This window comes from Rhinatrema bivittatum, chromosome 7, assembly GCF_901001135.1.
Source record: "Rhinatrema bivittatum chromosome 7, aRhiBiv1.1, whole genome shotgun sequence".
NCBI classification, from domain to species: Eukaryota; Metazoa; Chordata; class Amphibia; order Gymnophiona; family Rhinatrematidae; genus Rhinatrema; species Rhinatrema bivittatum.
In genome coordinates, this window is record NC_042621.1 from 107,723,788 (window position 1) to 107,750,280 (window position 26,493).

The window sequence follows — 26,493 nt, forward strand, 5'->3', positions numbered from 1 at the left end:
ATGCTGGGCGAATGCAGTCGGATGAATGCTGGGCGAATGCAGTCGGATGCAGTCGGATGAATGCTGGGCGAATGCAGTCGGATGCAGTCGGATGAATGCTGGGCGAATGCAGTCGGATGAATGCTGGGCGAATGCAGTCGGGTGAAGCTGGATGATTGCTGGAGTGGAAGGATGTGCTCAGGGTTGTTGTCTGTCTAGTTCAGGTGTGCTAGGATTTGGAAGGAGTGGCGAGACTGAGTATTGATGGTATGGGTTACTATTGTAGTCTCGCCCTGACCTCACCTCACCAGAGTCTCACAAAGGGGCTCGCTAAGGGGCAGGCCCCTTAGGTCGCGCCCCTTCGGACGCGCGACGCCCGGCGCGCGACGCCGTCTGTGAGCGTTTGAATTTAAAGGGCTTCACGCAGCCTTTTCAAGGGCCGGGTGCCTTTCAGTGTGCCTTTCAGGGGGAGCGGTTTGCACTCACCGTGATGTCTTCTTCGTGCGCCTACCGCGCGGCTCCCTTCTCCCAGCACCTGAATGAGGCGTCCTCCACCAGTCTTGCAGGGACCCTGGGTCGCGGCAGAAAGGGCGTCCGGGAGAGGTTCCTCAGTTTAAATCCCCCTCTAGTCGCGCGGGTATGATGTCATCGATCGGCGCGCCCTGAGAGGGGGGAGGATGATTCCGCTCGTCTATGTGTGCAGATCTCGGCGGAGCAGACGGCTGCGGCTAGACACGTGGTCGATCGGTGTGTGAGGCCCTCGGAGGTAAGTGCGAGAAATAATGGGCCTTACCCCGACGGGCTCGTGCGCCGACCGCGCGGCTCCCTTCTCCCAGCACCTGAATGAGGCGTCCTCCACCAGTCTTGCAGGGACCCTGGGTCTAAAAAGTGTGTCACCAACGTGAAAAGTTTGGAAAGCTCTGCTCTATCATATCCCACCTCAGCTGTCTCTTCTCCAAGCTGAACAAACCTTTAGCCTTTCCTCACAGGGGAGCTGTTCTATCATCTTTATTATTTTGGTCACCCTTCTCTACACCTCCTCCAGTGCAACTATGTCTTTTTTGAGATACAGCAAACATTACTGCACACAGTACTCAAGGTGTGGTCTTACCCTGGAGTGATACAGAGGGATAACATTCTATTTTATTCACCATCCTCTTCCTAATAACTCCTATTACTGAGCCAATGATTTCAATGTATTATCCATTAAGATGCAGATACCTTTTTCCTGGGTGGTAATTCCTAATATGAAACCTAACATTGTGTAACTACAGCATGGGTTAATTTTTCTTGTATGCATCACTTCGCACTTGTCCACATTACAAATTCATCTGCCATTTGGATGCCCAATCTTCCAGTCTTGCAAGGTCCTCCTGCAATTTATCAAAATCCGCTTGTGATTTACTACTCTGAATACTTTTGTATCATGTACAAATTTCATCAGCTTACTCATCATACCCCTTTCCAGATCATTTTTAAATATATTCAGAAGCATCGGTCCAAGTACAGATCCACTGTTTACTTTTTTCCACTGAGAAAATTGACCATTTAATCCTACTCTGTTTCCTGTCTTTTGTTTGCAAACCACGAAAGGACATTGCCTTCTATCCCATGACCTTTTAATTTTCTTAGAAGCCTCTCATGAGGGACTTGGTCAAATGCCTTCTGAAAATCCAAATACACATCTACTGACTCACCTTTATCCACGTTTATTAGCCACTTCAAAAAAAAAAAAAAAAAAAAAAAAGGTAGATTTGTGAGGTAAGACCCTTTGGGTAATCCATACTGGCTGTATCCCATTAAGCCATGTCTATCTAAATGTCGGGCCGATACAGTAAAGTGTGCTCCGGCGGAGAGCACTGTTAGCCCGCATTTGGCCGCAATATTAAGTCGGAGGCCCCAAAAATAAAAACAATTTTAAATTTAAAAAAAAAAATTTTTAATCTGCCCGCGGGTTGGAAGATGGATGCTCAATTTAGCCGGCGTCCATTTTCCGAACCCGTGGCTGTCAGCGGGTTCAAGAACCGACGCCGGTAAAATTGAGCATCGGCTGTCAAACCTGCTGACAGCCGCCGCCTCCTTTTACCGTGGGCCCTCATTTACATAAATTTATTTACTGGATTGCGCGCCCAGGAGAGTGGCCTGGGTGCGCGTCGGGAGATCGGGTGATAACGTAGGGTGTGCGCGCGCTCCTAATAATGTACCAGCAAGGGCGCGAACCTCGGGGGCGTCCCCCTGAACTGACGTCATCCGCTTACAATATAAAAGGTCTCAGAAATTGCTAACGGATCAAGTTCGCAAAGGGTTTCGTTACCTAAGCTACTCTGCCTCATCGGACTTACCCAGGGGTACCTGCTCCTTGGGGGCCTCGCTCTCTTTTCTCTATTTCAGATTGCCGATGGGAACCGGTACTCGCACCTCGAGGGCCCATGTTCCTGAACACTCTGAAGATTCTCTACTGCCTGGAAGCTATCATAGATGCAGACAATTGTGAGTTACCATCGCTCTCTCAGGGCTTTCCCTGGAACCAGGTACTCTCTCCGAGGGCCTAACCCTTTCCAGCTACTGAGCTTTCTAAAGACCTTATGTGAGATCTATAATCCAGTTCTGGCTATGAACACAGTATGCCTGTCTACTCACTATCTATAGTTTCTCTACAGCTCAGCTACCCTAGGATTGTGGTTCCAGTACCTGAGGGACTTCAGTCCTGCCGGGCATAGCAACTCACTACTGCCACCTCTGGTGGTTCTACTACCTGTAATAAAAGAATTCTGTGTCTGTCTCCATACTCAAGCCTAGCCGGTGGTCCCTCTCAGGATATCCTCCTGGGGGCGCTGTCATCTGCCATCGGCCCAAAGATTCACCTATCTACATTCTTCTACAGCCGAGTGTCTTCTCCAAGCACTCCGCTGGTAACAGATGGCTACTCCTTTCCTACCAGGAGTCTTCAGCAACAGATTCATAACAGCTTGTTAACTCCACCTCCTTCTGGAGCTAGTCTATTACAGATTGCTACTTCTAGCTCTAAAACAGAGCTTTCCTAACAAGACTGCTAACTCCTCCCCTTCATAGGAGTTTAATCATCACAGAGTGCTACCTCCTTCCTCCAGAGGAGCTCGCACATAACAGATTGCTACTCCTATCTGATGTCTCCGCCCATCTGGCATCAGAGCCATATCAGATTGCTAACTCCTCCATCCACAGGAGCAGATACATATCAATATCTTCATTAGTAAACACCTGGAAAATGTTCTCCCAACAACATGAATCTCAGAATCTTCTCTTGTTCCGTCTGATTGGGAATATGAAGATTAGCTTCATAAGATTGAGAGATGCAAACTGTTGCAATCATGGAGTAGATAATCTCCATCCAGAAACAAGGAACCAGCAGGGCTGAATTCACCTTCTTTATATCCAAAATGACACCACTAAATTGAGTACAGTCCATGGCCCCGCTTAATTTGGGACTATCGCTTCCAGCTTTCAAAGGCATTCGATTGTGGATCAAACCCCTTATCGCTTGGTGCTACAGGTCCAAGGGGATGCCATGAAGGCTTTATGTATCAGACAAGCAAATGCTAAGGTACAGCCATCTCTTATGACTGTTAGAACCCACAGATTAATTGTAATTTTGGTCCACTCCTTGTAAAAAAAAAAAAAAAAAAAAAAAAAGGGGGGGGGGGGGCATTCACCCTCCCTATGGCTTGTGGAAAAGAATGGACCAACCTCATTTCATTGTGCGTCTTTACCTCCTCAGACTGTGGCTAGGATTTTCATGGTCGGGACTGCATGACCCCCTAAGAGGACTGTGGCCTGCCTGCCCCGTTTTTGCAACATTGCCCCTCTACCAGGCCAATGTTGCCTCGTATCTCTGTACCTCTGCTTGGGAAATTTCTCTTATTCCCTTTGGGCTTATCCTCAGGCAACTGATGCCCCTTGGACTTGCCCAAGTGCTTTACTAACCGCTCTAGGTCTTCACCAAACAAAAATGTTTGCCTTTAAGGGGAAGGTTTCCCAACTGCGACTTGGACCAGACATCAGCCGACCAACTGTGCAATCACAGGAGCTGTCTAGTTGAGATTGCCAACATATTCCGTGCAGATGTGTGCAGCAAGTCATGCAAGTTATCCACAATATAGGCCACCGCAGCCTCCAACCGCTCCATCTGCTTGGATAAGAGCAAGGTCCCAGACGGCTTCACCTCAATTTGTTGAACCCAGCAAAAGTAAGCCTGTGCCATGAAGTTACTGCACACTGCCGCACGTATGCCCATTGCCGAGGCTTCAAACAACTTAAGATGCATGTTCATCTTTCGGTCTTGAGCGTCCTTCAGTACCACTGACCAAGACAGAAGCATTAACCTTAGATAGCGGCAAGAGCTCCAGTGTATCCTCCAGCAGTGGGTAAAGCTTTGCCATTGCCCAACCAACTTTTAGCCCAACTTCCAGAGTATCCCACTCCTGAACTACTAATGTCTTAATGGTCCGATAGACGGGAAAGGCCTTTGCTGGGCCCCAAAGCCCATCCATGATGGAATCATCTCCCTCATGCTCAGATTCTTCCTGGACCTCTTTAATAGCTAGCTCCTTCAACACCTGGGGAATCAGGGGAAACTCCTCCTCCTTTTGGAAAATTTGAACCACTCTGAGATCATGCCCCTCCACCACCAGAGGGATCATCCTCCTCTTTCTCATTCTGTGGAGACCCTGACAAATGATCTTCCTCCCCTCCTGCTCAGAGTTCTCCCCTCCTGCTCAGAGCCACAGTCCTACTCTTCTGGCTGGAGGTAAGCAGGGAACCCTCAATGCCCTCTGTGGGTGGGGGGGGAATACCCTGCATGCCTTACCTGGGCATGTGAGACTGCCAGAATGGGGGCATTCCCCCCCCCCCCAATCCCTTTCCTAGTCAGATATGCCTTGTGCAATAAAAGCACAAAAATCAGTTAAAAATGCCTCCCTCAAATCATCCTCTGAAACTGAGGAGCACTGCTGAGGATCTCCACAGACAGGGGTAACAGTTGAGGAGGAGAAGGCCCTTTCCCTTCTTGCTCCACCAGAGTTGGCTCTAAAACTGCCACCATTCCCACACTGTCAGAAAGCACAGTTTTCATGGCCTCCACCAAACAGCTGGATTTCTTGCCCGCATCCACCTACCCGGCCGACTTCAAGTTGCCTTCCCCTCCATGAGTGCACCTCTTGCACTGCCCCGCTACTTTTAAGTGCACTTTCTGCTCAGGACAGGCCCAGCAGCGTTTCCTGCACTGAGCCATGTGAATATTAGATTGGTGTCGTCCATGGTATTAGAAGGCACCAGCCTGTCCGCGCAAGTTGGATGCTCTTCTCTGGCCTGCACGCCCAAAATTGATGTTCTGCACAGCAAGAACAGCCTGTGGCGGCAACAATCGGACCTTGCTCATGCTGACTGATGCCTCTCCCCACAGCTCTGCCTAACAGTCTCGTCCCTCAGTTGCGTTGTCTTTTCTTAACACTACTTTCCCATCTGTAGGTGGCTGAGAAAGGGAGAGCGCATGACCTCCATGGGGAAACGAGAGACCCAGACCACTGGCCATCAATCTCCTCACATCCACAGGCAGAACCAAAGATAGGGACTCCCCCCCCCCCCCGCCCTCTACCGGGCTGATGGTCCCTCATGGTCCCTAACACCCCCGGGAGCAATCATTCTCCATTTTATTTTGTTTTTGAGATCTCCAGTTGCAGTTTTGCAACTCTACCATCTGCTTGAGACAGAAAAATACTTAGGGACGCCAGGTGGCACACTGACTTTTAAGAAACAGTCTCAGTAAAGCTTTTCCTATCCATCTCCATCTGTTTGTAGGGGAGAAAAACCTATGCATCTGGATTGATCTGGGGGACATTCAGGAAGAAAAAAGTTGCAAACACTCATCAGATCCTCTGACCCCAATTCTATCCTGTTAATCCTTGTAGGCACCAATAATAACTGCACACTATGATCCTGAGCAGATCAAAAAGGGCTAAGTAGCACTATGAGCCAGAGTGACAACAGAGGCATTGGTTGTGTTTGTATCTATCCCTCCTTCAGGCATAAACAGGACAAGGGACAGACTCATCATGGAGCATACATATGGCTACATGGATAGTGCTGATGGAAAGGTTTTGGTTGCTTGATCATGGTTAGATATTTTTAAAATGTGGTCTTTTGAGAAAAGGATTAGTTACTCTATTTCTTAACAGGTGTCTCATTGCTTAAGACTCACTAACCTAGTGAAGAGGGCTTTAAACGAGGCTTATCAGAAAAGGAGAGAAAAAGCCCACTGGTAAGCAGGACACAGGACAAGAAAAAAAATATGGAATGAGGCTGTGAGAATGGGAAGGTGAACAGAATTTTGCATTGGCAGGTGGACACATTGAGGCAGAAGTAAACTGGAAGATTTTTAAAATACTGGATGGAGAGGAAGTACTGGTATTCAGCCAACAAAATGGCTGCCTAATCCTGGAGCTTCCATATCTTTGGGCCTTGCCAGATAAGAAACAATAAAATAATGAAATATAAATTCATTTTATAAGTAACAACTAGAGAACATATGCTGAACTTGGAGAGATCTTAACGATAGGAGAAAAGTAAGGATTTTTTATTGCACAGGGAAGTCATTAGCAAAGGTCACATTAACGAACAGGCAAATTAACTGCTGTGAGGAAATTTGTCAAAAATAATTAGAGCTCTAAAAATGCAAAGATTTAAAAGATTTAGTTAGCTTTTCAGGAGTCATAAAAAATGGATTGTGGAGGGAAATAAGCCATTCCAAGCTTTATATGAATACAGATTTAATACTGGACATGCAGGACTGAGAAATACTTAAAATAAACTGGAAATATGGAAGAAAATATTTTTTTCACTTGAGAACATTTATTACATTTTGAAAATTCTTATGTTAAGTCTATATCCCTGGGACTTAAACTGAGATAAGAACCACGAGAATAGCTTAAATAGGAAAATTGGTTCTTACCTGCTAATTTTCATTCCTGTAGTACCACAGATCAATCCAGACTCTTGAGTTTTGCCACCCTGCCAGCAGATGAGACAGACAGAGTTTCACTGACACTGTACATAACTCAGTGTGCCACCTGCAGTCCCTCGGTATTGACCAAGCCAAGATGACAGCAACTATAAATTTCTAATCAAACTTCTAAGCAAACACTCTCCCTTCCAATGAGCTGGAAGAAGATGAAGTTGCCCATAGAGACAATTGAAAACTCATTTCCCAAATTTAACATAAACAATCACCAATGAAAACCACGACTCCTCCACACTATATACAAAGCAACAGTACGAGCAGCGCCCTCCCCCCCAGTAAATGGGCAGGTCTCTACTTATCTGTGGTACTACAGAAACAAAAATTAGAAGGTAAGAACCAGTTTTCCTTTCCCTGTACACATCTAGATCAGTCCAAACCCCTGGGATGTACGTAAGTTCCCCATAACTTAGATGGGACCGAGAGAGTTCCACTCATAGAACACACTCACCAAAGTACATGGAAGCTGGAGCCCCGACATCCAAGTGATAATGCCTAGCAAAAGCGTGCAATGACTTCCCAGCAGCTGCCCAGCAAATTTCATGTGGAGACAACTGTTGTCACTCAGCCCAGGAAGTTGCCTGAGAATGCAGTGAGTGCACCCCTAAACCCCCTGGCAGGTGTTCTTTAGAAATCTAAGTCTATTTGATCGCTTCCTTCAGCCCTCGCACAACTGTAGCCTTAGATGCCTTACTTCCCTTCTTTGAACCACTCCACAGAACAAAGAGTTGATCCAATCTACAGAAATCATAAGTTACCTTTAGATACGTCAATAATGCAAGCCTCCCATCTAAGAGCCTAAGCTCCCCCGCATTAGGCGTAGAGGAATCCAAATTGGGAAAAGCTGGAAGCGCCACTAACTCAGGCGGCACATAGCTCCAGTGCATTCAATGATAACATTTCTGTTTAGTGAATTAAAGTAATTTGGGTGCTAAACTTTCAATTTGAAAGATGTAAATTTTTAAGTATGTGTGTTATTCCTTTTAAAAAAAAAAGTGTGACTTTTTATGTATGTATCTTTGTTAACCGCACAGAAATTTTCGATATGTGGTATAGAAAATTTTAAATAAATAAATTGGAACTCCCTCAGGCAGAAAAAGTGGCACCCTGAATAAAGATACCCCCAAATCTGACATCTGTATGAAGGGATTTCAACACAACAGTGCCTGCAGCTTGGAAATTCTCCTGGCTGAACAAATAGCCATCAAGAAAACCATTTGAAGAATCAAGTCCTTAACCATAGCGCTCTTTAGTGGTTCAAACTGAGCCTCACACAATCCTCTAAGGACTAGATTCAGATTCCTAGACGGAGAAATGTCCCGCACTTGAAAACCTAAGTTCTTAGCTCCCCAAAAGAACCATATAACATCCGGATGTGTGGACAGAGGATACCCTTGCACCTTGGTCCGGAGACAACTCAAGGTCACTGCCTGGACTCTCAAAGAGTTAAAGGCCAGTCCACAAACCAAAACCTTACTGTTCAGGCTATGGTGTCACCTTTGTGTTCTTTGGTCGGGATACCCCCCATCTTCTGTGAATGAGACACATCGCTACCTCCGACAGCTCCCATTCCCTGGGGTCTAACTTTCTCAGACTGAGAAAATCTGAATATAAGAAAATGCCATACTGGGTCAGACCAAGGGTCCATCAAGCCCAGCATCCTGTTTCCAACAGTGGCCAATCCAGGCTGTAAGTACCTGGCAAGGACCCAAAAATTAAAACTCTCTCATGCTACTGGTGTTAGAAAGTAGCCACTGCTATTACTAAGTCAACTTGATTAATAGCAGGTAATAGACTTCTCCAAGAACTTATCCAAACTTTTTTTTTTAATTTATTTTTTGTTGATTTCAACTCAAATAAGCAAGACAAAATCTTACATTTGTAAAGAGAATGATGATTACAAGAAACATCTCATATTATACAATATAATTGCACAAGTAAACTAACCTTTTAATATCTACCAGCAAAATACATCATTCTTTAAAAGGAAACAATATATAGGAGGCCAGAAATCATGAGGAGAGTAAAGAAAACATTTCTATCTGAAATTGGCCTAACAGGGACGGTAGTTAAATTCCATTTTTAGATCATATTTGGGAACTCTCTTGCCCAGGAGGAATCGTTATTACACTCCTGGAATTTAGGAAGGACTTTAATTGCTCAGGGAAAAAGAAGATAACAGTCATTTTGACCCCGAATCACACATTTACAAGGATACCTTAATATAAAAGAGTATCCTAATGTAATCACTTGGGCTCAGACAAGAAATTTCGCCTTCTAACTTGTGTCGCCCTAGCAAAATCAGGAAACATACATTTTGCCCATGAAAATTTGAAAAGATATTTTTTAAATATCTCCTCATTGTTTCATTCAACTCTTGCGCCATTCATTATAAAGGAAACAAGCAGGGTAGATCTTTCTATCACCACATCAGTCGAATCTTAGAAAAACTGTGTAAGATTAGAAATACCACCTAAATGATCTCCCTGAGGAGGTTTGTCCTTGCTGGGGCTAGACAAAAAGAAAGCTTCATTTATAGATGGTATTTTATCCACTTCAAATCCAAGATTTTCATGAAAGTAACTTTTTAATGGTATATACTCCTCCTCCCAGAACTCTTGGAAAATTAATGAAACGCAAATTCAAATGTCTAATATGATTTTCTAAATACTCCAGTCTTCTCATACAGATCCCAGAGTCTTTCACTAGCTTGAAATTACATTCTTAAATTTGTGCCACTGTCTGTTGTGAAGAGACCATCTGATTTTTTATTTCTTGAAATTGATCATCATAGACATTCTAGGAGTTTACTTTAATATTCAATTTCTCTATTTCACTCTGGCAGACCTTCATTGAGATTCCAAAACTCACAATAAGATCCCAAATCGCTTCCAAAGTTATTACAGCCGGTTTAGAAGGGAGTTGAAAGCACCCACCCCCTCCTGCACCAGCTTTGTGCCTCATTCAACGGTCCCAGCACTGCTAATCTGGCTCTTCCTTTCAACTCCTCAGACTCCTTTGCTGGGGAAAAGGAAATAGGTCCACCGCTCTCACAACCAGGAGAAAAAACTTCCAAGGATGACAGACTCCAGCAAGCCAGGAGAGGACTGAAGACCCGGTAGTAAACCTCCCCTCTGTCCTCCGTCACATCGATGACATTGTGGGCTGCAAATCCGAGGGGAGGAACGCATGGAATCTGAGCCGGTGGAAGACGCTGATCTGGGGGACTCAGCTTGGTTTCCCCAGGCGACTGCGATGCTCCCTCACCGGTCGCAGTGAGGAGAGGTACCCCCTGCACTACCGTTGCGGCAGCAAATGAAGTTATCAATCGCTGGTAGTAGGTAAGGGTTCGTCAGAGGGGAAACCACGAACCTTGTCTTTTCTCTTCACGGCCATTTCTTAAGGAAAATTTGAAATATTCAGGGGAGCGCGCTCCACTGCTGCTGCTCATGCCGCCATCTTGGCCCATCCAAACCTTTTTTTAAACCCAGCTAACTAACTGCACTAACCACATCCCCTGTCTGAATACTGTTCACTCCAGTGATGAGATACGTTGCCAGCCACTCCAAGTGCTGTTCTGCTCAGAGAATCAACTTCTGGGCCTCTCGAGCCTCTGGCTGATTCTTGGTTCCACCTTGACAGTTGATGTAGGCTACAGTTATCACATTGACTGATAGAATCCGTACTGGATGGCCACAAACTAGGCAAGCAATGTGAAATGCACCGCTCTCGTCTAACCAACTGATAGACCTTGAGGCCTCCTGTTTTGACCATTGGCCCTGAGCTGACTGATCTTGCCACACTGCCCTTCCATCTGGAGAGGCTTGCATCAGTGGTGACTACTATCCAGTTGGCTACCGTCTCCATGCTGGACTGGTGCAGCAAGATGCTACAGTAGTAAACAGTTTCTTACTGTTAGCTCTATGCTGCTCTGCTATCTAACCTCAGCTGCAGATGGTAACACAGTCTCAATTTCATATTACCATTTCTGTCTGCAGTAAGTCATTTTAAATAGTAAGGTGAATAGAAATGAGCTGCAAGTTTGATGCATTCCTGTGACCCAAATCTTTCATTCTCAAAATAGGAATTATAGTCTGCAGTTAAATTGCCCCATATGTCCCAGCTATTATGAGTATAATTTTCAAACAGATGGCATAGCTAAAGTGCTCATGACGATATGGCGGATATGCGTGTAAGTTCATTTTGAAAATACTTTGGTAAATTGGCCAAGTACACACGCACATTCACTCCTTTAAAGAGGAGGTATAGCCTGCACATACTGAAAGCATAAACTGATTTATGGTGACGTAGCTGCAGGTTCAACTTTTCACTATGGAGCCACAAAACTCAAATCATATTAAGGCAATGTTAAACTCTACTTGTAAATAAGTCATGTATGTTTCCAAGGCTCATAACTGGACAACAACATCATTCTACTGACTTCATTCCATATCTGATAGAAAATGTATGCCAACAGGTACAGAGGTCCATATGTGACACTTCAAATGACCAAGAGGGCTGAAGGGGTAGGGGCCTCCTCTCAGAGTCTGACATGCCACAGAGCTATGGAGATAGGTCGTCAGTAAACTATTCCTAGGAAGCCAGCAACCCTACCACAGCTCTTGGAGAATTCTTCCACCTATTTTCCTGGGCATCTTCCCCCTGGGAGAGGTGCTGAGAATACAGGCTGCTGTGTTTGTGGTGCACTCTCTACCAGTCACACAGCCCTATACACTCTTGCTTTCTCTACTTTAAAATACAGTACTGCTGGATTTCGGATGTATAGCACCATCTGTCTATCTTTTCATTAGAGTTATTATATGGTATCTGGAATTTGTTATTCTCAGTGCTATACTACCATCCGTTGACAATGTTTGTTCGCTATGTTTGATTTAATAAAAATTGTCAATAATTAAAAAAAAATACAGTAATGCACAGCTAAGCAAAATAATAGATCAGTGCACATATTTTTTAGCAGGAATGCTCATGTACCGTAGCTGCCACTGGTATTGGATGTGTAACAGTATTTTGGGGAATCATTGGTAGCCTCTAGCCCCTGGGCACGCAGTTCCTCGATGGCATAAATATCCAACATCAGGAGATCTTCATCACCAGCTCCTTTGCCCTGAGACTTAAGCTGTTTGTAAGGATGAGAAATAGAGTAACATCAGTTCCTGATGAGAAGAAAGAGACACACTCCAACATGCTCAAAAACAGGTACAAGTTGGGGGATGGGAATCCATGGAACAATGAAAGCACAAACACCAGCTGGACAACTAGGGAAGACAGCAAACATGACACCAGAGAAAGCATCCAGAGGACAGGACAAAGAAAGAACTAGGTTCATTTCAGCTAATGTGTCACAAAGAAGTTTATGTTCATTTATATCATGGCAAACGTTCTGCAGTTTGGTAAGACGAGACCAGTGTATCTTTATACTTGTGCAGAGACAAAGGTCAAACAAGCAAGCAGTTAGTAATACCTTTTTATTTTATATCTGAAAGCTAGTCAATGTACTGTTGCTCCAATAAAGAGGTATCACCTATAACTAGTTTGTTGACGTTTGTGTCTACATATCTAAGTGGACTAATATGGAAGCCACATGATTTCATAATGTTTACAGGGAACAAGGTATTTCATTGCTGTTGAGGTGAAGACATGCTGAGAAGGGGATATTTGATGACATACATCTGTTTCAATACTTGTTTGTATCCAAAAAAAGGCGAGGTGGGAATGACTACCTGAGCAGCTTTCCTCTCTTCTTCAAAACTCTGCATATCCACTTTGAGGCCTCGTTCCTCTGCAATGAGTCCTGTTAGGTCCACAGGAAAGCCATATGTGTCATACAGCAGCCATGCTGTGTCACCTGAAGGGGGAGGAGGAGGAGAAAGAGGGACGAACAAGTTAACTAGCTCGTTGATAGAATAAAATGCCCTCAGAAATCAGTGTGGCCATTGCTCTCTGCTGACCTGCTACTGAGCAGCAGCCAGAAAATGCACCATGATTGTTGGATTTATAACGGAGGCTATTGGGTTAATTGTCAAAAATGAAAGGACAGTACTTTAACAGATACACCGGAAGTAGTACATGTTTACTGAGAGATCATTAAACAGTTTACTGAGAGATCATTAAACAATTTATCAGGACAGAATCTACAAACCTGGAATTGTTTTACTTTCACTCAAACTCTGAATCTTCCTGTCCAGGATACGACGCCCTCTGCTAAGCGTTTTCAGGAACTGCGTTTCCTCCTCATTGATGATGTCCTTCACCATGTCGGGGTCCTTCTTTAGCTCCGGGAACGCATCACCCTGCACAGACAGGCATAAAGGTTAGAGAAGCTAAAACACTAAATCTGAAATGTGCACACTCACAGTAGGATGTACCATTTCTGTAACAAACAGGGTCAAATCCGTGTGAAGCTTCCTACCCACATGCAGCTTGGCGTCCCTTGTAAGATTTAAGTTTAATAGCGTTTGATATACCACCTTTCCTAAAATAAAACCACAGTGGTTTATTCTAAAAATAAAATAATGGTAAAAGAAGAGAGAATACATCAGTCAGCTATGCTATAATCTCAAATATAACTTGAAACCATCTAGATTCATTAAACTATGATGCAACCATATTGCAATTTTAATTAGAAATTTGAATGTTATCCACCTTGAGACTATAGATCCCTGTAAGCCTAACACACATGAGTGATTGCTTATACATTTTGGAGCATCGCTCACAGGTTTTACAGAGTCGCTCACATACATTTTTCTTTGTGCTATATACAGAAATGCAACGCTAAATATTTGTGCTCAAAAAATGTTGGTTTAAAAACTGTTGCTCACACGAAAAAAAATTTGCACACACAGTCACTCCTTGGAGGGAGCATTACTTGAGACTCTTTGGGAAAAGTGGAATATCCAATCTTTATTATAAATACCGGGAGCACTATGAAAGAGCAGGTCCCTTACCTGAGCTATCTAACAATAGAACAATATATTAGTCTGACTGCTTATTACTTCATGGTCACAAAAGAACCGATCCAGATAGACTAACGAACAGACTGTTCTAGTTCCAGCATCCTCTCCCAGTGCTTAAATCCACTTACTGATATCCCAGAACTAAATAGGCTCAATTTAAACTAGCAAAATGCTATTACTTTCTGGGTTCAGTTTCAAGGGATTTCTAGTTTGTGCTTTCAGTGATATGAGCAGGACCTCATATTTTATTTTAATTTATATGCCGCCTACGACAACAGCTCTAGGCAGCTTACAAATAGTTACATACATAAATAATATGCAGATAAAAATGAGAAAGCATGAAAGGCAATCCAGAGATTCCCCGTTTCAAGCTCTGCAGTTACATTTTATCTTGAGCTCCCCCATTGTTAATGAAAGAAACACAAATAACCCACATACCAGTGACTGAACCACCACATCCACCAAGGTGGCAAAGAAACCTTTGGAAGCATTCAGCTTTTCATGAGAGTATCGGACTGCTCGCCTGAGAATCCTCCTCAGTACGTATCTAAAGAAAAACAGCCAGGGGGTCAACACTGGAATAGCAGGCAATGCGGTAGTTCAGGACTGAGGTCATTATCAGAGTTGTATATGTGGGTCTCGGTCCTGAAACAGCAAGGGATGCTGTGTAGAAACTAAGTCACCTGACAGCACTGCTGTATTATTCCAGCTCACTTGTTACTTGAGAAATGCATCTTAAAAAATATTTTGGTTTTTATATTTTGCTTTTCAGCACTTCAAATCAGATTACATTCAGGTACTGTAGGTATTTCCCATTGCCTAGAGGGCTTACAATCTAATGGCCTGATTCATCAAGTTATTTTCCCATAGACATAAAATGGGAGAAAAGCCTTAATGAATCAGGCAGTAAGTTTGTACCTGAGGCAATGGAGGGTAAAGTGACTTGCCTAAGGTCACAAGGAATGGCAGTGGGATTTGAACCCTGGTTCATAGCCCACTGCTCTATCCACTAGACCAGTGGTTCTCAACCGGTGTGTCGCAACACACCTGTATGTCGCCAAGCACAAGCAGGTGTGTCGCCACACTTCCCGGTCCCCTGCTGACCCAGCTGCTCCCCCCTACCTAAGCAAGATAGGTCCTCCACCCGGGCTTAAAACGCTGAAAGCCCGGGTGGAACGTGGCCTCTACAGCAGGAGTCAGCGGCACCGGCATGCTCTCTTCTTCCCGCCCCCCCACCCAGGCCCGGAAGAGGAAGTGGTGAGCAGCGAGTGCATGTGCGGGAAGAAGAGACTACGCTAGTGCAGGCAGCATCGGCCCGAAGAAGAGAAGAAAGCTGCAGCCTGAGGAATGAGCAGTGACCGATGGGTCTCCGCGAGGGCTGAAAGTGAAGGAGGTTGCTGCTGCTTTTAGGGTTGAAGTGGAAGAGGCTGCTGCTGTCACTAGTTTGGGGGGGGGGAAAGTGAGAGAAAGAGCAAGCATATGTGTTTGAGGTGCTGTGTGTGTGTGTGTATGAGTGAGACAGCATGTATGTGAATGATTGAGGCCTGTATATGTGAGAGTGTGTGTGTGAGAGAGAGCATGAATGGAAGTGTATGACTAAGAAGCTGTATGTGTAAGTTTGTGATTGAAAACCTGTTTGTGTGAAAGAGTATGCGTGTGTGATTGAGATCCTTTGTGTGTAAGAGAGATCATGTGTATGTATGATTAAGAGCCTGTGTGCATAAGTAAGAGAGAGAGCTTGTGTGTCTGTGTGTGATTGAGAGTTGGTTTAGGTGAAGGAGCATCTGAGTATGTGATTGAGAGCCTATGTGTAAATGAAAGAAAGAGAGAACATGTATGTGTGCGACTGAAAGTCTGCATATGTAAGCGTGAAAAGACAAACAGCATGTGTGTAATTAAGAGCCTATACAAGTGAGAGAGAAAAAGAATGTGTATATGTGAGCTATTTAGAGCCAGTGTGAGAGAGAGAGGGGAGAAAGTTGCAAGCAAACCATCCCTCCTTCTGCTATTCAAAACAATCTCAGGGCCACCTGGATATCAAACATTCCCAGGTATGCAGAGCAAAACATTTTCTGTATCATTATTTTTCATTATTGGGCCTTTGTGTCTGCTATTTTGAAATATTTTATTGGTATCTAGAAATTTTTTATATGAGTTTTTAATTATTGGACATTCCAGTCATCAGCTGTTTTGAAATAATCTGTTCTTTTTGTTAGTATGGTTTTGCTGCTATTGATTTTATATTTCTTGATTTGTTTTATATGGATGGGTGATATTTCTTTTTTCCTTTATTACACTGCATACAGAGACTCTGGCTTGTTGCAGTTTCCAATTCATTTTTTTCTGCATGCTTCTAGTTATGCGTTTTGGTCTCTATTCTTTGTTAGGTGAGGGTCAGCACATGTGATTCAGGTGAGGTTCTCTGCTGGCGTGTAGTTTCTGTGTAGGGCTCTATAGCAGCCTGACTTGGTCCGTTTTCCTAATAGGAGGTGTATTGATGTCTTAAGGCCTGGTGTAATATTTTCAGTGTTGCCTTAAGTAAGGAGTTTACTGTTTGAGTACTGGAAATTGGTGCTGTTTTGGTGTGGGATGTTTACTATTTATGCAGTTTCTGTTCAGACAGTATATGTATCTTTCCCTTGAGTCATTCTTAACAATAAAAATAATAATGGGCCTTTATTTATTTATTTTTTTTATTTCCGCCGTGAATTGCAATAAATAGTGTGTACCACATGTGAGCATGATCTGTCAGGTGTGTCATGATGGGAAAAAGGTTGAGAACCACTGCACTAGGCTACTCCTCCACTCCATTCCCTCATTCCATCTCATTTTATTACAGCCTACTTGTAGATCTCATACTGCTCCCTCACCTTGCAGAACTCCCTATGGTGACTCTCCTATGCTGCACATGCCCTTACCCTCTGCCAGTGTTGTCAGGTCTCCCTCCATCAGCAAGTGCCACAGTGATGGTTCGGGCATGGTCAGCCAGCACTCTATATGCCATGTCTATGCCATCAGCATCCTCTGCACCCACCTTCCCCAGGTATGGTCTGGCACCAGTGCCCTGTGATGAGAGAAAAATATCATCACCTGCGAGTAAGGTTCTTCATCAGCTTTCCCCCAGTCTCCCAAGAGACAGAAGAGTTTACGTCAGATTGGACTAAGTTAACTGGATGAGGTTGGCAAGGCCTCCAATCAGTGCAAACTCTGGTCTGGATCAGTTCAGCTTATAAAATATCTAACTAAAACATCTCAAGAAGCTTGACAAATCAAAACAAAAGCATTTTTTTTAAGCATTCCTTTCTCATTTATGAGCAAATATGTTTTAATCAACTTTTCAAAATATATATTTACTAATTAACCCCCCCATACACACACCTTCTCCCCACCCCCCAAAAAAAAACCCAAAACAAAACTATAAACTCCTGCTACAGTAAAATTCTAGAGGTTGGGAATATTTAACTTTAGAACATAAGAATATAAGAAATGTCATATTAGGTCAGACCAAGGGTCCATCAAGCCCAGTATCCTGTTTCCAACAGTGGCCAATCCAAGTCGCATGTACCTAGCAGTACCCAAACATTAGATAGATCACAAGCTACTATCACCTATTAATTAGTAATAGAAGTTTATGGATTTAACCTCTAGAAACATATCCAAAGCTTTGATGTAGAGCACTCCACATTTTTGCCCAGCACTGTATGAGACATTCAAGCACGAGGTGTGGCTGTTACAGTCAACTGCCATATTGTCACAGAATTGGTGGGAAGAGACATTTCTTACGATTAGCTGTTTTGGAAAGAGTACCTCTTCAACCTGATGATACAGTTGAAAACCATGTGATACAGTTGCTTACCTCTAACAGGTTAGGATGCTAATCCTAACCCATGGGTGACATCATCAAATGGAGCTGCGACACAGAAAACTTATGTCAAAGTTTCTAGAACTTTGACTTGGCATACTGAGCATGCCCAGCATGACCTAAACCACACGTCCATGTGGGTTCCCTCTCCAGTCTTATAACATAGAATTATATATAAAGAAAAAATAGGAGAAACCCAACTCCATGGGGTGGTGGGTGGGTTTTGTAAGGAGTAAAATCCTGCTGTCCTCAGAGAACACCCAATAAAGGTAAGCAACTCTGCTTTCTCCGAGGACAAGCAGGATGGTAGTCATCACATGGGTGAATCCCTAGGTACAGGCTGCTTTCCAACACAAAAAGGGGACCAACTGACACCCAACCAGGCGCCAACGGGCACAACAGTGCTGTGTGTAACAGTAGGGGGAAAACAGCCTGAACCCAAACAATGGGCCCTAGGCAGGGAGAGTTGGGTTCTACACCTCAAACACTTTCCGAAAGACTGGCCAAACCTACTGTCACGTTAGCTATCCCTATCCAGAAAATAGTGAGATGTGAATGTGTGAACTCCATGTCACAGCCTTGCAGATCTCCTCCATGGGAACCGCTCGCAAGTGGGACAATGTCGCTGCCATGGCTCTGACAAAATGAGCCTTGACATGACTCCCAAGATGCAGTCCCACCTGAGTATAACAGAAGGAGTGCAATCTGCTAGCCAACTGAATAGTGTCTGTTTGGCAATGGCATCGCCCAACCTATTCCTATCAAAAGAAATAAAAAGTTGGGTGGACTGTCTATGGACTTCTGTCCACTCCAGATAGAAGGCTAAGGCTCGCTTCCAATCCAAACTGTGCAGTGCTCATTCACCTTGGTGCGAATGGGGCCTGGGAAAGAATGTTGGCATGACGATGGACTAGTTAAGATGGAAGTCTGTCAGCACCTTAGGTAGGAACTTAGGATGCGTATGCAAGACCACCCTGTCATGATAAAACTAAGTCACTAAGGCCTGGAGCTCACTGACCCTGTGCGCTGAGGGAACCACCACCAAAAATATGACCTTCAGGTCACAGGTGTGCAGCACCTCAAAAGGAGCTATCATCAGCTGAGCTAACACCACGTTGAGGTCCTCAAGATACACCCCGAAAGGCCTTAGAAGCAGCTACAATTGAAGCAGGCCCTGCATGAATTGTACAACTATAGGCTGTTCAGAGATAGGCATACCATCTATACCTTGGTAGTATGCACCAACTGCACTGAGATGAACTCTAATGGAGTTGGTTTTTAAGCCAGCTTCCGATAGGTGTAGAAGGTAGTTGAGCAGTTTTTGTGTGGGGAAGGAGAACAGATCTAGGGTCTTCTCTTCACGCTACATGGAAAACCTCCTCCACTTCAGTCCATAGGACTTTCTAGTGGAAGGTTTTCTAGAGGTCACCAGGATCCGAGACTCATCCTCTGAGAGATCAAGCAGTTTCAGAATTAACCTCTCAATATCCAGGCTGTGAGCGACAGGGCCTGGAGGTTGGGATGCCTCAACCTGCCTCGATCTTGCGTGATGAGATCTGGGGAAGTCCCCAGACGGACAACTATTGCAAGAGAGAAAACCAGTCCTCTCTCAGCCAATAAGGGGCTGTGAAGATCATAGGTTAACCCCCCTCCCAGTTCTCCTTCCCTGTTGATATGTATTTCCAAACCTATTGTTAGTATGTGAACCGGTATGATGTCCCCACTAATACCGGTATATAAAAGTTTCGAAATAAATAAATAAATAAATAGTCCTCTTGTCCTCGCGAAGCTTAAAGAGAGTATTTGCCACTAAGGGAATTGGAGGATACGTGTACAGAAGACCCTTCCCCCAGGGATGGGCATCCGAGGCTGGTTTGCCGTCTGACCTGTACAGGAAGCAGAACTGAGGAACCTTCTGGTTGCAAGGGGACACAAATAGATCTATGTCAGGGCTCCCTCAGAGACGGAATTTTCAATTCGCTACCCCCTGGGGTCCAGGGACCACTTGTGGGGTCTGAAGGCTTGACTCAACTTGTCCGCTACCACGTTCTCTATCCCAGCCAGGTACATGGTCCTGAGCACCATCCCGTGGGACAGGGCCCCCGACCATATCTGGACTGCTTCCTGACACAGAAGGTACAATCCTGTGCCTCCCTGCTTGTTGACATAGCTACATGTTGTTGGTTTGATCAGGACAACTTTGATGAACAGCCGATATCTTAAAGCCCATAACGCATATCTGATCACCCGAAGCTCCAAGAAGTTGATTTGACAACAGCTTTCCTGAGCAGACCAGAGACCCTGGGTGATGAGTCCATCTACATGAGCTCCCCAGCCCAGGGTGGACACATCGATGGTTAGAACAATTTGGGCAGGAGAACTTTGAAAAGAGATCCCCCATTCCAGATACAAAAGTACCGGTCACCAGGATGATTCCCAGAGAGATGGAGTGACTCAGATGCCTACTGGAGGTTATGAGTGACCTGGCACCACTGCAACCTCAGGATCCACTGGACTCTACGCATGTGTAATCGTGCCAAGGGACTGACATGGACGGTTGTGGCCATATGGATCTGCTAAATCTCTGCCAAGATGGTCGTCAAAGTAATGGCCCTATGAAGAGGCAGGAAGGCCTTGGCCTGAACCATGTCTAGCAGAGCTCCTATGAAGTCCAATTGAGGTGATGAGTAGTTGATGACAAACCCTAGCGACTCCAACACCTGGACAGTCAAGCACATGGACCTGACGGTCCCAGTCTGATATATGCTCTTGATCAGTCAATCGTCCAGATAGGGGAAAACATGCACATCCAGCCTGTGGAGGTGCACAGCCACCATGGCCAGGTATTTTGTGAAGACTAGTAGGGATGACGCCAGCCCAAACGTACAAAACCCAGTACTGGAAGTGTTATTTTCCCACCACAAATCGGAGATACGTCCTGTGACTGGGGGAAGATCTCAATGTGAGTGTATACAACCTTTAGTTTGAGGGAGCATAGCAAGTCCCCTTTTTCTAAAAGGAGGGATCAAGGTGCCCAAGGAAAATGCAAGGAAAAAAAACCAAACAGTTTTCCACAAGGCCAAAACAGCCAACGTGAGCTCACTTGCACTGCAATGCTTACAGTCCTGCAGAGAAAGATGGGTGAACTTTTCTTATTTTAGAAATTTGCTCAAGGCCCTTAGGTCTAGGATGGGACAGATCCTCCTGTGCTCTTTGAAATAAGGAAGTACCTGGAGTAGAATCCCCACCCTCTTTGCCCTAGTGGGGACAGGCCCAACCTCTCTGGCCCTTAAGAGAGAGGAAAGCTACGCCTAGCAGCACCTCCTGATGCAGTACTGGCCCCCAAAACTGGCTTGGAGAGCAATTTGTGGGTCACCCAATAGATTCAATTGGTACCCTTGACAGATGATGGAAAGAACCCACTGGTCCAAGGTTATACTGGGCCACTGGGAAGAACCACAGCCTGCCCCCGACTAGAGAGTCAAACTTTCCATGTACAAGCGACTGGCCTATGCTCCCCCTATGACCCAGTCAAAACCCCGTTTCTGGAGTTGATTGAGGCACCAGCTGGGGCTTGGGGCTGTCTGTTGCCTGGGACGGCCATGGGACCCCTGATGGTGTTGCCCGGAGCAAGGGGGTGGAGGATAGTACTTACTCTGTCAAAAGAAAGATTTCCTCTGTCCCATTCTTGCCAGCCTCCTAGAAGAGGAGAACGGGTTTGGAGTGCTGATGGAGAGTTATTGGAGGGTTTCATGACGGTCCCGGAGCTGGGCCATCGCATCCCTAACCCTATCTCCAAAGAGATTCTCCCCAGTAAATGGCACTTTGGCAAGCCATTCCTGTACCTCTGGTAAGAGATCTGAGGTCTGCAGCCATGCCATGCTGCAGGCAGCGATTCCTGCTACAGAGACCCTCGATGCAGTCTCAAAAACATTGTAGGTCACTCAGATCTTGTGTTTCCTGCACTCCAGGCCCTTATGCACCAAAGACACGAGTGTGTCCTGGTGCTGTTGAGGCAGCTGCTCGGCCTCCTCCTACACCTGCTTCCAGATGTCCTGCGAGTACTGGCTCATGTAGAGCTGGTAGGAAGCAATGTGGGCTATGAGCATGGCCCCTGAAACACGTTCCTCTCAAGAGGGTCCATTACTCTATGGTCCTTCCCTGGGAGCGCCAAGGAATGGGTTTGAGAATGCTTGGCTCTCTTGAGAGCGGATTCAACCACCACTGTCTGGTGAGAAGTTGACATTTATCAAATCTGGCAGCCTTCTTGTTAATGGGAGGTACAGTGAGGGGGTGATCCCATATCCTCAGAAGCAGCTCCTTAATGATCTCATGTACCAGGACCACCACAATCTCCTTAGGAGGCTTCAGGAACAGGAGGATCTCAAACATTTTGTGCCTGCTATCCTCCTCCATCAGCAATTGAAATGGGATGGCTTCTACAAAGGTTATCCTCAGGTGGAGACTTCCTTTGCTCTTCTGAAGGAGAGACCCTCAGAGCCCTCGTCGGAGAACTCCTAGGTAACCTCCCCCCAGGAATCCTACAGACCCTCATTTTCACTGAAAGCCACAGAGGATGGGGTCCTAGGAGCTCTGCCTTCGTCCAGAGGTGCAGGCACAAGCAAAGCTGGGGTGGGGGAGGGGGGGGTTACAGGCCTTGGTGTCTGTCTGCCTAGGTGGCGCTACGTTGGAGGAGGAACCGTTAACGATCACTGTATCAGTAGGGGGAGGCACTGGTGCCTCACCGGGCACGTGCTGTCCCGGAAACCGATGCCAGTGGGTCAGTAATGCACCAATGAGGGCATCAAGCTTCTCCAGCAATAGTTGCTGGACGGATGGTACCGGCTCCGGTGCTGTTGGTGCCACCGGATGGATGCCCTGCAGCTGGACTCGCCATGCCAGCTCCTCCTCCCAACATTGCTTATGGCAACACAGACTGGGAAGATCCAGGGGTGGACAGATCCTCTTTGGTCTCACGAGGCTGATCGGTTTCCGGCATCAGCACCGATGAGACCGTCGTGGGCCCCAGGCACTGATGGAGCACTGGTGCTTCTCACCGCAGGATCACTTTTGAAAGCATAAGCTGGTACATCCCCGTGCCAATGCGTCTTCGGCTTCCCTCGATGCTCTGCCTGGTCCTTCCCCAGTACTGAGGCTGATGACAAGGAACCAGATGTCCTCGGCCTGGAGGAGATCAGTGGTTGCTCTCTAGTGCCCTTATCCCTTTTTCTAAAAGGAGGGATCAAGGTGCCCAAGGAAAATGCGAGAAAAAAAACCCAAAACAGTTTTCCACAAGGCCAAAACAGCCAAAGTGAGCTCACTCACACTGTGATGCTTACAGTTCCGTGGAGAAAGACTGGAGAGGGACCCCGTATGAACCCATGCTTTAGGGCATGCTGGGCATGCTCAGTGTATCAAGTCAAAGTTCTAGAAATTCTGACATGTGTTTTCCTAGTCGGGGCTCCATTTGATGATGTCACCCATGTGTAAGGACTATCATCTTGCTTGTCCTTTGAGAAAAAGTATTCCTAATTTTTTTTTTCAGCTAAACAGCTACCTAGAATTCTAATGCTTGGTAATGGAAAACTACCTGCACAAAGGTTCCCTAGTGAGAGCCTAATAGGAAGGTTAGCCTCTGGGTGGAAAATAACTTCAGGCACAGTAGCTCAGATGAAAAAGAAATTTGTTTATCTGTGCAGATTTTTTTGGAACAATTGTAATTCACCAGCACATGAGTGGATGACACGGCCACACTTGGCACCAAACAGAAGACTATTCCAGAACTTTCTGGGAAGGACTTTACTTTGTGTGGACAGACATTCCAACAGTCCTGCCTCCTCACAGCTCACCTCCATTTTAATACAGCACTGAATGGAAAACAGCTCCAAAAGGGGTTGTAGGAGGGTTTGCGTGACTAGTGAACCGCTCTCCTCAGAGAAGACCCACTACAGGTAAATAACTTTACTTTCTTTGAAGACCAGCAGTTTCGCAGAGACCTAAGTGGGATTCCCTAGTTAACAGTGGTCTTCATTAAGAAAAGGGGAAAAAAACAAAATGAAAACAAAACTGCCAATGGGCAGGCAACATTTTAATTGGCCAAAATCTTTTCTCATTTTATAAAATGGAAGTCAAACAAATTAAATATAAGGGGGCCCTAGGCAGGATGGAGTTTAGCTTTACACCGCAAAGAGTTCAAACTTACTATCCTGCCAAAATCCTATCTAAATTATGGGATGAGAATGCCTGGCCTGAAAGGAAAATTGGTTCTTACCTGCTAGTTTTCGTTCCTGTAGTACCCCAGATCAGTCCAGACACCTGGGATGTACCAAAGCCCTTACACAGGGTAGGACCTGGAGAGTCCCGCTTGCAAAACACTCTTGCCAAAGGAAGGATTTGCTGGAGCCCCGACATCTAAGCGATAGTGACTTGCAAAAGTATGCAGCGACTTCCAAGTCACCGCTCTGCAAATTTCCTGTGGGGAAACAAGTTGAGATTCCGCCCTCGAAGCCGCTTGCGAATGTGTGGAGTGAGCACGCAAACTTTCTGGAACTGGATGACCCCGTGTAATATTCGCAGAAGAAATAGCCTCCAACCATCGGGCAATAGAGGCTTTAGAAGCCTTGGAGCCTCTATAAAGGACCACTCCACAGCACGAAGAGGTGATCGGACATCCTAAGGTCACTGGTAATCTCGAGGTAACGCAATAAAGCTCTCCAAACATCTCGACATTTGAGCTCCCTTCCATTAGGATCAGACACTGGTAAGTTAGGAAAAGCCGAAAGTTCCACTGACTGATTGAAATGGAACGCTGAAACCACCTTTGGTAAAAAGGAAGGTACCGTCCGTAAAGGAGCTCTGGATTCCGAAATCTGAAGGAAAGGATCTCAACAAGATAACGCCTGTAACTCAGAAATTCTTCTAGCCGAACAAATGGCGACGACAAAAATTACCTTAAGTGTCAAATCCTTTAACGTAACCCTTCGGAGCGGCTCGAAGGGAAGTTCACACAGAGTTTTAAGAACTAGATTAAGATTCCTGGACAGACAAGATTTCCGAACTGGAGGACGAAGATTCATCGTACCTCTAAGAAAACGACCACTTCCAGATGAGACGAAATAGAGGAACCTTCAATTTTGCCACAGAGAGAGCCCAGTGCTGCTACCTGCACTTTAAGAGAACTAAGGAGATAAGCCCTTAGTGAAGCAATCCTGTAAGAAATATAATATTTCAGTAATTAAGGCTCTAAGAGGGCGAATTCCCCTGACGGAACACCAGGACTCAAAAATCTTCCATACCCGAACATGAGAGGTTAGTAGACTTCCTTCTAGACTGTAACAATGTGATGACTACTGAGTCCGGGTAACCTTTCCTTTTCAAACGCCTCCTCTCAAAAGCCATATCGCTAGACAAAAGCGAGTGGCCTGGTCGAAAAATATAGGACCCTGTCGAAGACGACGCATCAAGTGGCTGAAGCGAAGCAGACTATCCACTGCCAGGTTGACCAGATCCGCAAACCACAGATGCTGAGGCCACTCAGGAGCCACCAGAATCACCTCTCCGCAATGCTTTTCTATGCAATGTAGAACCTTGCCCACCAGCGGCCACGGAGGAAAAACATATAGTAGAACTCCCTGAGGCCATGGTACAACCAGAGCGAGTACCCCTTCGGCCCCGTACTGTCTTCGGCGACTGAAGATCGGAAGGCCTTGGTATTTTGAGAGGTCGCCATAAGGTCGACGTGAGGTAGACCCCAACGATCTCGAATTAACTGCATGGCTGTAATCCCTAGCTGCCGTTTTCTCCTTTGAAAAGGAGCGGGGGCCGTCGCTATCACAATATTATAAGCTTCTTAAACAAGTGACTGTGGTGGATACCTGCTCTGTCTTGGTGGAGCATTGGAATGGAGAAGGGGTTTTTTTGATTTCTATGTCTATACTTAAAGCTGCCTTTAAGCGAATTTCCCAAATCTCGGTGAATTCTTATTTTAGGGAAATGCAATACAAATTTTTACGTAGAAGCTACATTTCGGCACAAGGGGCTTTCTATTTAAAAATTTCTTCTTCTTCCGCCTGTGTACGCTGTGGCCACCCAAGTGGTTCGCTGTCCTATGCTTTTTGGGAGTGCCCTACCGTACTCACTCTTTGGACTAAGGTGGTCAGATATTTAAATACACTATTGGGGGTCCGTATCCCAATGTCCCCCCAGTGGATACTTTTTGGTTGCATTTCTCCACTACAGGTTCGGGGTTTGGGACCGCGCTTGCTTATTCACAAAGCTTGCTTTGTAGGTAAGAAGGTCATCTTACTGCATTGGCGGGACCTGATACCACCATCGTATTGGACATGGCGCAATTGCTTTCATCAGATGATGCTCCTGGCTTTCTCCGCGTCATAAGAAGAGATTTCTTGATGTTTGGAATGTTTACTTGCAGTCTCTCTCACACCATGTCCGTAGCTCTATCCTAAATGAGTGATCCCATGTGGGCGTTCAGAATCTAAACTTGCCTTGGTTGGGCTTGCTGGATGTACCTTGTATACTTTTGTGTGTGACTCCTGAGTTTTCTGTGGATCTGTTGGGGGGGGGGGGGGGGGGAGGGAGTAGGCGATTGCTGTATTCTTGTATGGGCT

At 45.4% G+C, this 26,493-nt stretch overlaps 1 protein-coding gene across 1 annotated transcript in view; it reads right to left on the reverse strand.

Moving 5' to 3' along the window:
• AARS (alanyl-tRNA synthetase) overlaps positions 1 to 26,493 on the reverse strand; it is a 163,333-nt gene that overhangs the window by 61,547 nt on the left and 75,293 nt on the right. The window contains 5 exon segments of the mRNA XM_029608901.1: positions 12,023 to 12,167; positions 12,772 to 12,896; positions 13,191 to 13,341; positions 14,443 to 14,551; positions 16,923 to 17,068. Of these exon segments, the coding sequence (XP_029464761.1) occupies positions 12,023 to 12,167; positions 12,772 to 12,896; positions 13,191 to 13,341; positions 14,443 to 14,551; positions 16,923 to 17,068 (676 nt within the window).